This window comes from Ictalurus furcatus, chromosome 6, assembly GCF_023375685.1.
Source record: "Ictalurus furcatus strain D&B chromosome 6, Billie_1.0, whole genome shotgun sequence".
In the NCBI taxonomy this organism is placed as follows: domain Eukaryota; kingdom Metazoa; phylum Chordata; class Actinopteri; order Siluriformes; family Ictaluridae; genus Ictalurus; species Ictalurus furcatus.
In genome coordinates, this window is record NC_071260.1 from 15,718,650 (window position 1) to 15,736,149 (window position 17,500).

The 17,500-nt window shown below is 40.7% G+C and overlaps 1 protein-coding gene across 1 annotated transcript in view; it reads right to left on the reverse strand.

The window, feature by feature from the left end:
- Positions 1-5,292: 5,292 nt before the first annotated feature.
- gli2a (GLI family zinc finger 2a) overlaps positions 5,293-17,500 on the reverse strand; it is a 71,743-nt gene continuing 59,535 nt past the window's right edge. The window contains exons 6-14 of the mRNA XM_053626726.1: positions 16,653-16,854; positions 16,346-16,544; positions 15,409-15,519; positions 14,362-14,490; positions 12,587-12,736; positions 11,814-11,978; positions 11,400-11,681; positions 9,626-9,962; positions 5,293-9,527 (exon numbers count right to left, since the gene is read on the reverse strand). Coding sequence (XP_053482701.1) covers positions 7,366-9,527; positions 9,626-9,962; positions 11,400-11,681; positions 11,814-11,978; positions 12,587-12,736; positions 14,362-14,490; positions 15,409-15,519; positions 16,346-16,544; positions 16,653-16,854 — 3,737 coding nt within the window. The 3' untranslated portion in view covers positions 5,293-7,365. The remainder of the gene's footprint in view (positions 9,528-9,625; positions 9,963-11,399; positions 11,682-11,813; positions 11,979-12,586; positions 12,737-14,361; positions 14,491-15,408; positions 15,520-16,345; positions 16,545-16,652; positions 16,855-17,500) is intronic.

Genomic DNA, 17,500 nt, shown 5'->3' on the forward strand with positions numbered 1-17,500 from the left:
CAGAATCTAAACTGAATTTAGATGATGTCTTCAATTAATGACCTTAATTTTAAAATTATTGCATCCATAGCGATTATTACTATCCAGTTGAAATAAATTCATCTTGATTTAAATTCATATTCTTTTTTTTTTGGCTTTCATAGTTATAAACTGAGAGTATGAAAGGCATTTCTGCTGCCATGATGCGTCATGATCAAAGTGAAAGAAGAGAAAAGATGCACTGTATTGACTTATGCTCCTCAATACGTTACACGATTTAAACATAAAAGGGTGTCCTCTTGAACTACTTCTTTACTTGTTTCATAAGTTCTGGATTCCCTTGCATATTGACTTGCACACAATGTTCGGATTGAGACTGTTTTAATTGAATGGGAAAATAAAAGATGGTTTCCTTTGAGTGAGGTAGATTTATGGATCCTGTCCTGCCCGCTGGGCCCATGATTCCTCTGATCTGCTTTTACTTCCTCACCCCTGTGACCCATGCAGTCATTATAAACCCAAGAATGGTCTCATTGGCCAAAAGCCAATCCCATGATTCATGTTCTAAATGAAATTGGTATATTTAACACAAGTTGAAACCTGATAGCCAGTTTTAAATTGCTTGTGTTTAATGCTTGTTTTTGAGATAGATAAATAGATAGATACATGTCAACAATGTATATACAATAAAATAAGCACAAAAAAAACAAAACATGTAAACAAGGCATTTAAATGCTGTACAAGTGTACAAGAGTGTTAAGGTTATTACTAAAAGAGGTCCATCCATCCACCCATCCATCTTCTATACCGCTTATCCTTTTCAGGGTCACGGGGAACCTGGAGCCTATCCCAGGGAGCATGGGGCACAAGGCGGGGTACACCCTGGACGGAGTGCCAATCCATCGCAGGACACAATCACACACACATTCACACTCACACACCCATTCATACACTACGGACACTTTGGACATGCCAGTCAGCCTACCATGCATGTCTTTGGACTGGGGGAGAACATGGGGAGAACATGCAAACTCCGCACACACAGGGTAGCGGCAGGAATCGAACCCCCAACCCTGGAGGTGTGAGGCGAACATATTAACAAACATTTTGTTTTACCCTAAATTTCTTTTGCTGATTTACCTACTTCACAATATATAGTAAATTATACCTCAAACAGGTGAATGTGTTTAGTTTCCTTTGGATCTCAGCATCCTTCACATTCCCTCTACTGGATCATATTTAAAGAATGATTCCCATTACATCCAACCCTATCCCCCGCCAACCCCCCCCCCCCCAAAAAAAAAAATTTCTTGCCCCAGCTGCTTCAACATAAGAGAGTAGTAAGCCCTTACTATAGAGACTTTGTTTAAACTTTGCTTCATAGATCTCCAAGATTCCAATCCTGAAATGAGGTAATTGTGCTTGATAGTTCAAGCGGATAAAGCCAATTGTAAATTAAAAGAAAGCAGTTGACTTGGACATTCAGAAAATCAATGGACTAAGTTATAAGAATGTAGCAAAATGGTCAGAAAAAATAGGAAAAATCTGTTTCAGATGGTATCTCCAAAATAATCTCACACGTGTAGGTGATGGTGAATGCTTTTTATTGTTTTATTCATTTATTGATTTATTTAAGCTTATTTGTATTTTTTATTTAATTGATGCTTTAAATGACTTTTTATTGTATCTAATGTGTTTGGTACTGTAAGTAAAGAAGACTTGACTTAAAATCTAAATTCTCTAGAATTAAAACCATCAAAGCCACTTTTCCCCTACGCTTGTGTTTTAAGTTACTAGGACAGCATGCACCTAAGATTTAGAGCATCTCATGTATGTATGTATGTATGTATGTATGTATGAATGAATGAATTAATGTATATATGTATGAATGTACGAATGAAGGTGAAGCCAAAGCAAATCTGGGGAATGATGAGTGGGAATACACCATGGATGGGATGTCAGTCCATCACATGGCACCATGCACACTCACATTCAAACCAAGGGACAATTCAGATTAGCCAAGCTACCTACTTGCATGTTTTTTTTTTTGGGTGGTGGAAAGAAACCTTATAATTCATAGGGCAATGCTCTAATTCAATAGACAAATCTTTTATTATTGATAGAAAACATTTCAATAAATTGCAAATCTGTAGTGGTAATTTCTTTGTTCTTGTATAATCCCCAAATTCCTTCTGGCCTTGCCTTTTGGGCTATTGTGCATAGAATGAAACAAGCTTCTTTCATATTATTTATTCATTTGACTAATTTAGGCCCATTATTCATTTTTGTCATATAAATACTGACACCACACTCATTTCACAATCTTAAATATATTGATAAGATTGAATATATAATAATATAATATATGAAATCTTAGAATCTTACATATTCCTCTTCAAATAGCCTGCTATGATAATGTGTGCAATGTAAAGGATCTGACTACAATGTCACCCTTCATGCTGAGATGTCCCGTTGACCAAAGCATTGTTGAGTTGAGTATGTACAGAGGGGTAACTGTGTGCCTCAGATCCTGACCGAGGTCAAATTCTCTGTTTCAAAAAGAGTGCATTATGTTCAATTTCCCTTTGATAAAGACTCGAGGAAGACACTAGGAAGACAGATGAAAGGAAGTCTGCTCAAGTGGATCACACATTATATAGAGCCTTGAAATAGCCGTTAAATTTATTACTGTACATTGTATTAATGATGTACCTTGAAGTACATTTTTGCTTTTATCACATAAGGCTCTGATACCTCTGTCCCGTTACATATTTTAGTGATAGTACTACTAAAACTACTAAATCATTGCTAACATCACCAATTTTGTCAATATACAAGTTTAATTTTCATCCCTTAATTCTTCCTGCCATGGGAAAAATGGTATTAATTGATGTTTGCACTAGGTATATGTGAGGTTACAGTGTGGGGTTCAGCTAGGATCCTGGGTAGAATGGGTCAGTTATGCTTTGAGCTGCTTCATTGAATGAGCAGTTTTATAATATTTTTAGGTGCCCAGCCCCACGGGAAGCAGCTGCCTTTCCCCAGCTGTCTTCCTTCCCCCAGAGAGAAGACAGCTGCATGTGGACTTCCTTGTCTGTTGAATGTAGATGCAAATGCCTTTGTTGCAATTTCACATTTTTTGAAATGTGAAAGTATTTTAAAGCCAGTATTTCAGGACATATTTTGCCAGTTCTGTATATACTCTTCCTAGTAAAATCATCTACCACCTGTAATATTAATCATTACTGTGTTCTCTTCTCTCACTCAGCTTTTGCTATGTCTAATGTTTCTTACTCTCAGGCTATTTTTCCTTCATCTTTTCTCTGAGAGAATATGGAATTCCAGTGGCATAAGTAGTCAGCAGGTGCTAGATCAAATGAATCCTCGACAAAATGTGCTGTCAAAATGAAACCGTTTGTTACCTGCTTTGCTGCCACCTTCCCAATCCCCAGCAGTTCTCTTTCCTTCTTACCCTTCATGTGTACAATGTTTATGGTTCTTGCATCACTCTGTAGGCCAGTCCTGCCACTGTTAATATTGAATGCTATGTACACTAACTATAGAAACTGCTCTGTATGCATTTAGATTTTTTTTGACGTACCCTGGGTTTTCTGTGGGTGTATAGCATTGGCATGACATGAATATACAAAGACATGAAATACAGTACCTCTTATGTATACAATCTCATTTAAAACACTGCCATTTGGGTTTGAGATAAAAAGATGAATATGAGATGATAGATCACATGGTTACATGTAATTTTCCACTGCAATGACGGTCAACTGTCCTTCCTGTCTCCCTGTAGCACTGTCTTAGGCTTCTTACATTACAGACATTGCAGATTATTGTTCTGGCCACACCCTAGGCATCTTTCTTCAGTAGAAAGGTCTCTTTTTCACAAAATTATCTTTAAAATACAGTCTTCTGAAAAAGGAACATTTATTTTTTTGCTGAGTATGGCCACATCTGCAGTCCTCATGCCTCCCTGCAGCAGGCTTATGGCATGTTCATGCAGGTGAGCAGGCACCCTAGGCATCTTTCCTCTGGTCTCTTTAGTGTCCTAAATTATTGTAACTGTGACCTTAATTGCCTCCCACCTGTAAACTGTTAGTGTCTTAAGGACTGTTCCACAGGTGCATGTGCAATCATTGCTTATGGTTCATTGAACAAGCATAAAAAACATTGTTTAAACCCTTTCCAATAAAGATCTGTAAAGCTTATTTGGATTTTACAAAATTATCTTTAAAATACAGTCTCCTGAAAAAGAGACATTTCTTTTTTTGCTAAGTATATTAGGCAGTGGGTGAACAGTCAGTTCTCTAGGTTGATGTGTTGGAAGCAGGAAAATGGGCAAGCGTAAGGATCTCAACAACTTTGAAGAGGGCCAAATTGTGATGGTTAGATGACTGGGTCAGAGCATCTCCAAAACTGCAAGTCTTGTGGGGTGTTCCTGGTGTTCCTACCCACCATAATGGTCCAAGGAAGGACAACCGGTGAACTGGCAACAGGGTCATGGGTGCCCAAGGCTCACTGATGCGCCTGGGGAGCGAAGGCTAGCCCATCTGGTCTGATCCCACAGAAGAGCTACTGTAGCACAAATTGCTGAAAAAAGTTATTACTGGCTATGATAGAAAGGTGTCAGGACAGACAGTGCATCACAGCTTGCTGAGTATGGGGCTGAACAGCCACAGACCGGTCAGAGTGCCCATGTTGTCCCCTCTCCCTACAATGGGCATGTGAGCATCAGAACTTGACTATAGAGCAATGGAAGAAGGTGGCCTGGTCTGTTGAATCATGCTTTCTTTTACATCATGTGGACAGCTGGGTGCCTGGGCAATAGATGGCATCAGGATGCACTATGGGAAGAAGGTAAGCTGGCGGAGGAAGTGTGATGCTTTGGTCAACGTCCCCACGGGAAACCTTGCGTCCTGGCATTAATGTGGATGTTATTTTGATAAATAATAACGTCACATAATTGATGTCCCATTATGTGAGACCTCCTCAAAGTTCAGCTCTTAGAGTCTTCCATGTTTAAATGCATCTTTATATTTTTTTACTCTGCAACAGTAATTAAAATTAAATGTAATGAAGATTAATGTTTTATTAAACAAAAAACTCAAGTAAAAGTACCATTACAGTGAACCATGTACTCAATTTGTCATGGACTGGAGGAGGAGGTGGATGCAAGTGCAGATAATTTATTGTATAAAGTAAACTTTAATTAGATAAATAAATACAAATAATGCAAAGGCAGGTATTAAGTGTCAGAAACGGAGACTTAATTAGATTCGCTCTTCGGTTATAGCATGAGAATACTTACCCTCACAGTTGTCAATGTACCTCGAAATATATAGGCTAATTTGAAGCCCTTTTCCTTCTTACTATTGGGTGTAACTGCTGACTGCCTCACAATGCGATTAACATCATTCACGGTAATCTGGGGAGGCTCTTGTAAACAGTGAGTGTGATATGTCGTACTCTCCTGCGCCTTCTTCACTCAGTTATCACCAAAAACGTAGCGTAAACGGCCTCTGGCGTGGCACCGGATGTAACTGAGCTGGCTGAGACGAAACAAAAAGTCCAAGTTCGTTCATAATTGGACTCGAGTCCGGGATCGAGTACCCCAACTCTAAAATATATGCTAAAATATAAGTAGATGACTATAATCTTAATAGAATCTTATACAGTTGCACATGTAATTAACTTTTTAGACCGCCCCTTATTGACTCTATTACTATAAAGCGCTGATGACCTGCATTTCTGAAAGATTAGCTTCAGCTGGCTATAACAGGAAACAATTAAAAAATATATATTCAGTTGTATTTGGTTGTCTGTCCACTCCAGAGTAAGAAAATACATATTTTGTCCTTTTTTGTGTGTTTTTTTCTTGAGAAATCTGGACTGTGCGACGAATGTCCAGTATAAAACCAACTCCACCGCGGTAAGTGGTATCGCTTTATTTACTAAAACCTGCCACATTAATACAGAATTTAATTATAGTGATGTGGTCACAGGTGCGTGTGTAGGCTTCGAATGCTGCTCAGCCAATCAGATTTTGAAACCAAAACTGAGATACTTTTAAAAGATAACTTCACGCTTTCAAATCATGTACTAGTGCTAAACGATAACAGAGGTGAAAGATCTGGCAGCTCAACAAAAGTGTTTGCTACAAGGGCTTATAGCCCACCGGAAAACGCTTTGTACAGGGTGACATTGTAACAGAACGTGTTGAAATTATAATTTGTTGTCTAAGAAACAGTCGCCCGGCTAATTGAATATTTGTCAACAAACCTAAAGCAGCAAGTAACAGGCAAAGCAGGTGCATTTGATTTTTATTCAGTACTATGTGATGTGAGCACTGATGCCACAGACACTGCTCAGCTGTCTCCACAAATATATATGTGAGCAATCATTTTATCTAATGAGGCTAAACAAGGGTTGATTAACATCCAAAATAACTGTCACCTTTGTGATGTAGTTCAAATCTCCATACAAAGACTTACACCTGACTTGACGGCAGTTCATCAATCCAACATAACTGTTCCTGTTAGAACCATTAACTGCTGAGTGAAAATGGCAAAATATTTATTTACACAACACTATCCAGCATTCAGCAGAACATGTTTAAAATGCACCTACTGAGTTAGTCACTTGGATAAAATAAAGGCAGCATTAATCAAGTAGACCTATTATTTATTTGTTTAGATTATTACGGAGAGAGTGTGGCCCCAACAGGAAAAGTTTGGATACCCCTGCCCAATATTGACATTCAAAGAAAAAAAATTATCTGTGCTGCTAGTGAGTAATTAACACAATTTAATGCATATAACATACAGTAACTATTAACAAAATAATAAAAAAAGAAATGGAACACAAATATCTACCATTGCAACTAAGTACAAGATTACATAAATTGGACAGGACTTTTTGCATGTGTATTTTGTTTGGGAAGGCACTTAGTGAACCCCTACTAAGTGCACTGCTGAAGAAGGGAAATTTTGATTTGTCCAAAGCTGGTATGTGACCTTTACCCTGGACGGCTTTTAAATGGTTCATGATAAGTGAAACATATGGCTTTCTGACTCGGATATATGCCATCTTGAGATCTTTGCAGTTCTTTGAGTCTGACTGCATATCCTAGTCCATTCCAATTTTAATGCAGGCATTTGGTAATGCGGACCTAACCTTCTGTAATTTTTTTTACTGTAATACATCAGTGCTTTTATCTCATAAAAAATATATGTACATATTTTGATCCACATTGGACATAAGTGTCTGTTGTGTCACATATATCTATAGTGTCATTCATACAATGTATACAAAAGATAGAAAGATCACCAAACACAGTCTGCTAAATATCTTTCTCAGTGTTCAATGCATTAATACTCAAGCCATCAGGTTTAGGAATTTACTTTCTTCTGCAAGGGCAGTTAACATAGAGCTCATATCACCAATAGCCATATTGCTAATACCTGCTGGCACTGAGGCCAGTGTGACAGAGTTACGCGGAGTAGTGAGTCGTGAGGAATTCTGTGAAAGACTCTGCAAGAGTCCAGGGCTCAGCGTGCCAGACATCAGGCTGGAATGATCTCCGTCGTCCAACATGGTATCAAAGTCTATTTGAGTATTTTCAGCAGTTTGAGTCGAGTCCACTGTGCTGGTAACCTGGTTGATTCCAGGGGATGCCATCATTGCCATTGTAGTATAATCAGCTTGACTGGCAGAAGGAGACATTGAGGAGTTATAGTCTATGTTGCTGTCTAACATTCTGATCTCACCTGAATAGAACACAGTATTAGCTCCACTGCAGAAATGAGTGGCTTCAGCAGGTCTCTTTGGGCTGGCCTCAGAAGTGTTGAAATCAGAGCTTGTACTGGACAGAGAATAACCAGCTTGATGGGGCAAACCTGAACCTGTGGGATGCCTGTTTGAAGGTTTTGGTTCGGGTGGGGGCCTAGGCTGAAAAACTCTGCCTCCATTTTGAACAGCTGTTTGGGGCAACGGCATATAATTCTGCTGGTTTTCCAGGCGGGAGTAGCCAGATTTGTAATTCTGCATTTCTTGATTTTGCAGAGCCATGCTACTGCGTACTGGACCTTGGTAGGTATTTCCTGATGAGAGATTATGGTTGATTTCCTGTTTATAACCTGGGTCTGCCTTTGTTGGCTCATTGAGGTTCTGACAGGGGTTGACATATGATTGTCTATAGTGCTGAATGGGATTTGTCCTCTGAGTGTTCCTCTGCGAGTAGCCCTGCTGTGGAACAGCCAAATTTTGGTTGATTGGTGCAGACTGCTGATTTGACCCAAAGCTTTGATAAGGGCCAGTGTTCTGCTTTTGCTGGACCAGTGCCAAGTTGCCTCTGAGAAGCTGCTGCTTTGGAAATCTTACTGAGTTGTCCACTGTACCTGAGCTAACTTCATTCCATTGTACAGGCATGTGACTCTTATTCACACTATCAGAGGCTGGGAAAGGCTGCTGGGAACCTGGGCTGATTTGGCAGGGGGGCATTATTTGCTCTATGTGATTCATGTTTTCATCAACCAAGGCCATGCGTCGTTGTCCATAGAACTGCTGGTGTTGCTGGGAGGTCAGGTTGCTTTTGAAAACTTGTGGCTGACCACTGTTGTAGGCCATACCAGTATCCTGAGTTGAGCCAGCATGCTGGGACCTGAGGTATTGCACTACATCATCTGGAAGCACCATGTCCTCTTCTGTTTGGTCAGCTTCATCCATGGCCATATTTTCCATGACAACGTTCTCTGAGATGCTAGGGGGCCTCTGGTTGAAGGCATGACGATGCAAGCTGCCGTCAGAAAAGGTGTTGCTTTGCAAGTTAACACCACGATGATCACCCAGAGGCACCCGGGAAGGGTTCATGCTGCTCATACTGTTGTAGCGCTGAACACGAGGCAAGGAAAGAGGATCTATAGTCGACCGACAAACAGGGTCACTAGCTCTCCTTGGCATATTACTTGGGATTTCATGAGGCATCATACCAGGGACTCCATAAGTCATATCACTGCAGCGCCTTGAGGTGGCTATAGTCCGGGCTTGGAATAAATGAGCCGAGTTCTCCTGAGAGTCATTGTACAAGGCCATCCTAGTCCTAAGACTCATGTGATCCATATTGGGCAGGGGTGTAGGTGGAGCACCCCCAGTGGCTGCTGCATATTTTGCTTTTAAGCGATAATGCTGGGCTGGGGTGAGGCTGAGCAGGCTTGGCAAAGCACCTCCACCACAGTGACTGGCTTCACTAGATCGGCGTGATAGGTCAGTAGAGATAGGATCGTAAGAGTCTGCTGAGCTGATGTTGTTGCGTCCCCCAAACTGTGAGGCTTCACTGGAGCGCCGGCTGGAGTAGCAGGGTGAGATGCCTGAGGATCTGCGGCTGAGTGTGTAGACTGAGCTCACAGTGCTTGTGGTGCTATCTCTACGCTCCTTCAGCTGATTCAATAGTGTCACTTCACACAAGGGGAAGTCTCCGAAGCGTTGCCCTGGCATGCCAACACTTTGAGAGCCTGTACTTGAACTTTCCAGCAGAGAACCTGAAGGGGAGAAAAAGCAGTATAATGAAAGAGCTTCTCTTCAGTTACTGTCTTTACATGTGTCACATTCCAAATGCAACAGATGCTAGCATACTCACCGACAACTGGTATTGGAGGCAGCTTGATGTTTCGGACTTGTGGAGTTGAGTTTGTCCAGGAGCAGGAGTCTCTCATCGTCTTTAGTTTCTCCTTCTTTATTTGATCAAGATGTAGCACACCCCCCCTATTTTTGTGCAGCTGGAGGCCTACTCCTGCTGAAGTCCCTGGGGAACCTGTGGAGTCTACCACAGGGGGATCATCCAGAGCACACAGGTCCCCCAAACTGCCTCCACTGTGTAGGGCCATTTCTACTCCACTGTCATTGTTGGTGGTGCTACCAAGTGGTGACTGCTCACTGCTACATGATGACTGACCACCAGGGCTGGAGTGATACATCTAAAATGGGTAGGAAATTATTCTTTTAATACCTGTTTAGATATAACTTGTAAACAATTGCACTAACAAAGTTCATCTAAAACAAGGAAAAAAAAAATCAGTTTCTGACAGAATGGTTATATAGCATATGTAGCAAGTATGAATAACTGCATTGCACAGTCTGTTTGCTCAAACCTTAAAGATTCAGTGATGTAAATGAGTTCTGACTAGCCTTGCTGCGATAGTCGGTGTTCCTGGTGTTACACGGTGTTCAGCTGCACACCGATTACATCATTGCCCACCGCGGCACCGCCCCCACTGTCGTTTTGCCTTTTTATAGTAATAAAAATAATTTAGTTCCGTTAGAGAACGGTCGCTACAATTAAAAACTGAACACGTCTGGTCAATTAAGCATGAGCCGAATGAGTCAGAGTCGCAGCACAGATCAGCAGGAGTCAGATTTCATTTAGCACGTACGGAGAGTGAGGCGAGCTGACTGAAAAGACGATGGCTGAAGATTTGGTTTCAAAAGTTCTATGTTTAATATAAGCGATTGTACTGTTTTGTAGTTGTTGTGTTTTCCCATTATGAATAATAATGAACCCACCATTCAAGCAAGTGCTGCCCCGAATTGCCGCTAATTCGAAACCGAAAGTGAAATGCGCATAGCTGCACGCATTCATAAGCGAGGGGAAAAAACCCCCGGCCCCACCCCCGGTGATAATGATATTACTGGTATTGTCACACGTTGATTAACTGGTGGGAAAATCTCCTCACCGTCACGTCCCTAGTTCTGACCAAGTCTAAACTAAAAAGTGCTCCTTGATGACAGTATAAAGCTTTTTGTTCAGTAAACACACAGCAGTCCCAGTCTGTGAATATTAATTAGATGATTTTTTTCATTGCACTACAGAGGAAACTGGCAGCTCTGTGGCAATGGAGGAACAGAACAGAATATGGTCAGATAAGAGGAATGGTGCTATGCAAAGAACAGAAATGTGAGATGTGTGGAAAAACTGCACAAACCCAGGGTCAAAAATACCGTTATCTACATATAAACATATATTTACAGCATGTAAGAGATGTAAAAATAAAGGTTACATGCAGGAACATAAAAAATTAACTCCAGAGTGTTATGACCATAATTTTGATGTCATTAAACACATGAAACATGCTGTACTATTGTGGTGGATTGTAAATTAATGTCTCACATTGCAGAAAAAGACAAGATATAGATTGCGCTCACCTGAGTAAAGTCTGTCCATAAGATTTAAAGCATGACAGATATTCAAGAATCAACCCAATAAGTGTTAATAAAGCAAAATAGTATTTAAAAGGAAACATATTAGTATGTATAAGAATACCGCATATACTGTTAATTGAGTGTGTACTAAATATTCTAACATGCTTAAGTATTTATTCAGATTAGTACTGTAATAGAACAAATTAATGTCTTACCATTGTGTTCTCAGTCTTAATGGACTTGACTTGTAGGCCGTCCTCCACACCTTTGCTGGTGCTGCTGGCTTCAGTTGACCCCTCCGATCCTCTCCCAGCATGCTTACTGTTGGCCTCATTTTCCCCACTCCCTTTAGGTGGTTGTGGTTTTGTAGGAGCATCACCACGTTGCTTCTTTGTGACATGTGCTTCAGGACCGTGAACTGTCTTCACATGTTTTCTCAGAGAGCTAGGGTCTGTGTAACGCTTCGTGCAACCTGGGATCTTGCAAATATATGGTTTCTAGTGGAACGTGAGACAAAAATAATATATTTTTCAGTATTTTTGGTTCATATAATTATCAATCTTACTTGTTCCTCTTGTCCTAGGAGGAAAGATTAGGAAAGATAGGAGTACAAATGTCAGTAGTACTACCTCATTTGAATGTGTGCGGTTCTGGTGCTTGGCTCGGTCTGAAGCATTAGAGAAGGCCTTGTTGCAACCTTCGTGTTCACATACATACGGCTTCTCTCCAGTATGTGACCTCAGATGGGTTTTCAGGTTCTCTAGTCTAGAGTATGCTTTGGAGCAGCCTTCAAACTAGAGAGAGGACAGTCAATGATTATCAGCATAATGGGCAAAACAGATATTATAGGTTTTTCACTATGTATACAGTCCATATCCTCATAGTTTACTTTAACTGATGCTCTGTCACTGATGGACAATCATACAAGAGCCTTTACAACTAGATTAAGGAATAGTCTGATAGGATTCCGTCTTGGTATTATCCTTGTTGAACTCATAAAAAAGTTCAGAACTTGCCCTAACCCTAACCCTAAGTTTAGATTCTAATAGGATCTTTGCCTAAAATTTGCATTAAGTTTGGAACTGAAGATTTTATTCAATATGTTCATGCAAACAGTATTTCCATATATTCCCAAAGTCAAATAAGTATGCCTTGTTGGCTGAATCGGAATGAGGAAAAATAATAGGTGCTATAAACAAATAAGTTCTACTGAAAGTTCTATTGATCAGTGGTGCTTGCAGGCTTGCACTGCATTGCATTATTGTTGCACTTATTGTACTGCATTGCATTATTCTATTTCTGAGACTATAATTGCATGTATTAACATATTGGGGGAGATGAACAGACATTAGAGGCCATTTTAAGTGTGCACAGAGAATGAGCTTGATTCCGTGTTACATACTGTGCATTTGTGAGGCTTCTCTCCCGTGTGCCGCCGCATGTGGACTACCAGCATGTATTGGGCTTTAAAAGGCTTCTGCTCTCGTGAACATTCCTCCCAACGACACACAAACTCCTTCTTCTCCCCATGGATGTGGTCATTATTGATGTGCTGTAAGGAGAGAAGTGTGTTACAGATATACTGCACTCTAACACACTCTGTTACACTGCAGTGACAATGGTGCTTTGAGTTGTAATTTATCTTACGGCATGAAAAAATTCCATCTACCAAAGGGTCACAGAACTTCCGATTCATCACATTCAAACACAGTGTAATGGGGACTGCACTTATACATGCAATAGAGAGGTATGATCCCTTTGGTGGCAGACCTGGTCATGAAGGGCATTCTATACACCGGAGGGCACAGAAATCTCCATTCTCACATTACAAAAAATACAGAACCCTTCCATCAAGGGTCAGCCTTTTAAAAACATTATTCACTCAACTGAACTATACTAATATAATGATGCTTCATGTTGAATTTTTCAGACTAAGGGATAGTAATTCTCTTTGCATTTTCTTTGAAACTATTTTTTTCACACTAGCTGAGAATCTGTATAATGCATTACATTTAGTCTATTTTTTAATATGCACGTGGTTAGGAATATACATCCAATTTGAGGCTTATGCCTGTCATACTGAACTAAAACCATAATTTAGAGTTATGGAGAATGATTACATGCAACAGATAAAACCAGACACCATGCCATATTTTTCTTTCTCAAGGTGTGTAATTTAGTTTATATGGAAAAAGCACAGATTAAAGCCTTAAGGGCCAAAGGGGATATGTAGGGAGGGAGGAGTTGTAAGACTTTTTTCTCTGGCCTCTAAATAATATGACTCTTTCTTGCTCCTCTTCCTTTCTAATAATAATACTTTTCCAATTTGCATTTCCATTCTTACAACACTTTCTACTAATATGTAATTATTGTAGGACAACAGCCTGCATACAACTGCGCACCTTCAACCACTGGAGACACTATGTCTTTACTTCTGTAGAAATTAGTTGTTTTGAAGTTACTCATATATGCTGGCATACAGACATTTCGACTGGTTCAGACCTGCCCAGTTTAGGCAGCCTGGAATAGGAGGACCATCAGAGGCCACTGCCATTGACCCCTGAACCCCTGCTGAGGCAGTGCTCTTTGCGAGGAGCTGGCCTGGCTCAGAGTGTTTAGTCCTGGTGAAGAGTCTGACTGGCTATGAGTGTTTCTGTCATAGTGTAGAGCACAAGCTGTTAATCACAGGGGGACTTGTCTGAGGTGCCACGACTGGGGGAGCTGCATCAGAACTGCGGGCATGTCGACAGATTTACTGCTGGGCCTCAGGCAAGGCCAAAGTCCAGGGGGGTAAACAGAGACCAAGACCCTGAGTGTGTTTCAGTGTGTGTGTTTAAGTGTCTTGGTGAGAAGAGAAAGTTCCAGCACAACTGGTTGCACCTCTATGTGCATCTGCATGCTCGTTAAATTCCACGTGTGACAGTGACAGGAACAGAACAATTACAGGAGCATGAATAGGCTTCTTATAAAAATAGGCTGGCCTTTTAAGCTATTTTAGTCCTAATTGTTAACTATTATTTCCTTTTGTAATTTTTTTCCGTTTTCTAATTATACACACAGATCCTGCACTGAGATGTAACTAAAACATCTGCTAATATTAAATTATCACTTAGGGTAATTTTGACTCATAAACTCAGACCATTTTGATATATGATTGAGCACAGAACTGTCACTTACGTGCACCAACTGCTCCTGTGTGTCATATTCTTTAGAGCAGCCCTCCCAGTGGCAATTGGTCTCATACACTGCCTCAGGCTCCTGCTTGCACTCGTCCTTATCCAGCTCCTCTCTCAGTTCCACGTGATCCTGTAAAAAGGGTCATATACTTAGTCAGTCTGTAGGACAACAGAGGGCTGTGTTAAATGTTTTTTATCATTAGTTGCTAGTCTGGAGCCTGTTGCCTAGTTGTTCCTAGTTGTGCATGTGTTGAGATTCTGGATGCAGAACTTTGCTACTGAAGGTGTTCACTAAGCGCTGTTGTGAATCTCTACCCTGCTTCTGGAGCCGTTTTTTAGGCCGCTTTCCTCTCAGAGTCTGGGAATGTTTAGAATGCTTTTGAGCGCTAATGATTCTGGCATTAAACTTAAATGGGCCAAACCTTCTCTAATGTGGTGAGCGAATGGAATGCTTTACAGCCACATCCAATATCCCTGTCTGCTCGCTCATTTTGTCTGATAGTGATTCAAAAGTGAATGGGTTTATTTAGCAGCACATGACAGACAGTAAAGGGTAGCCACGTGTGAGGATAAGAAGCAGAAAAGCAACCCAAACAGCTTTCTTAAAGGTGGATGCTGCTATAACACCAAAATATTTCTATCTGTCTTGCTATACTTTTCTCATGAATTCCCAGCGGGCTCTCAACTGCACTCAGCAACTGTATACATCATATCAACTGTATACACCACATGGTCACCACACTGTCACTACACAAAAATGAAGGTGAATATTTACCAAAGTAAATCACAAAAAAAGAGTATGTGAGCCTTGTCAGATAAGTAATGTTTATCTGATTTGTCAGTAAGACAGTTCTATCTGGCACTGTTTACTGAACAGATATAATAGAGGAAATGGGCAGTCTTTGCCATGTCACAGGTGGAGTTTTCAATCCTACTGAATGCTGTGAGAATAAATACAATTTTATGATACCTATTAAATCGTTTATGAGTGTTAGACAGGTTAAACCCCAAAAAGACTAACTAACTCTTGAATATGCGACCTTAATACCTGAGAGCAAGGGGAGATAGGGCATGTCCTGTCCACTTCTGTCTTCACCTTTGACCTCTTGGTGATCATAGGATTGACTGTACTGCTGACTGCTGAGTCTCCTCCTGCATTCTGGTGGCACAAAGGTTAGAGAAATAAAGAGAAAGGACCAAAAAGTCAAAAGGAGACTAACTGGAGTTACCATGTTGGCAATGCAGTTACTGCCAATAACGTTCAGATTTTACTTCTGCAGAGGTGTCATGTTAAACATCTCATCTTTCAAAAAGCAACTCACTCAGAGACTAAACAAGTTAGAGTGCCCTCATAAGATTGAAGTGCATTCATGAGATTATAAATTCTCTTATAACCCACGGAGAGTGAGGCTGCAGACTTTTATCTTCAGATGAATTTCTTAACAAGACAGCGCTCTCAGAGCACAAAGTTCCTCCATGGAGAAAGAAGAAAAAGAATGGGGGTTGGAGGGATATCTTCCAAATCCCACCCAACCACTAGAGTAAAGTGTAGGCCAATGTTTTCCATAACTCAGTAACTGACAGGGTTTTGTTGAAAAGCAAGGGAAATGTGTTTCTCATCACTGCTTGTGTGTGTGTGTGTGTGTGTGTGTGTGCGTGTGTGTGTGCGTGCGCTTTTATAGTTTTGAAAATGAAATGGAATGAAAATGGATTTAGTGGGTGTCTGGATATGAGAGTGGGTCAGTGAATTGGAGGAAGTTTACATTCTATGCAGTCTTAATGTTTACATGGGATTGATAGAGGAGGTGGAAGCAACACTTAGCACAAAGGAAAGATGCCTTGGTCTTTAGAGGGTTTATTGAAAAACAAGAAAGTATATATAATTTTTAAATTGCTCCATACACAATGCATATGCCTGAACCACATAAGCCAATAAGTTTCCTGTTGTGCTCAGAAGGTTGCTGTTCTCTCATGAGCTGGCTCACCTGGTTGGCCTCTGTGCTGGGGTTGCTGCTGCTGGTGCTGTGGGCTGTGGTACTTCCGATGGACTGCTGGCGGTTGATGAAGGAGGGAGACGGCTGTATTAGGGGAGGTGTGTGGCCAAATGCATTAAGCCCTCGATGCTGGGACAGAAACTGTTGGTATGCCACAGGCGTGATGGGGTGGGGGAATGTAAACGACGGACTGATTGGTGAAGGTAAAGGAAAAGAGGAATTGAAATTAGGATTATACAGTGATCAGATTTATTAGTGAAAAATGAATAACCAAACATAGCAGTAGGCTTTCCTGTACCTGATCGCCCCGACTGAGAGGTGCCCATAGGAGCTACTGGCATTGGAGCTGGAGCGTGAGTTATTGATGTAGGCCACCAGAGAGTTAGGAGAGGTGCGGATCATGGTCTGCAGGTCGATGCTGGCATCTGACATAGGCGAGATGGACAGTGCTCGCTTTCGGCTCAGCCTGGGTGTCAGTCTGGGGCTTGGAAATCGAGACACTGGGGAGAAAAAATATACATGTGAATTCTCACTCAGAGTTCCCTATTCTTTTTTCTCCTCTCTTCTCCTCTACAGGGCTGTGTGCAGGACAAGGGGAGGAGGTTTGTTTCACAGCCCTTTATCATGTGCATCGCTCTCACACTACTGCACTGAATAATTAATCAGCCCAATCGTTTACAGTAATTACACTGATACTAATCTTCCGGAGCTTGCATCACTGCAGCATGCTGAATAGAAGCAATTTAACAACTTCGATTTCAGAACATAATTAAAGAGTACTGACATTGCAAAGGGACACAAAGTACCCCTTCTTGGTGGACCATGTTTGTGCTGGAGAAGAAAACAAATTATTAAAGCTGACTTTGCATGTTTTCCAGTGGTATTATAAATGGCAGAGTGCTGTTATTAATAGCAAAATCTTTTTATTACCAACAAATCTATTTTCTATTTCTTATAATCCCACCATGTCTGATTCTAAAGAGATAAGGACCTATTAACATTTCCATTCCCTAATGCAAATAGTAATGTTCTCTAATGTTTCTAGATATTTTACAAAGCAAATCTGATAACACCAAGTTGAAACATTTACAAGATTTTTTACTTACAGTGATTCTTAATATACTCACTGCAGTCTTTAGATTATTA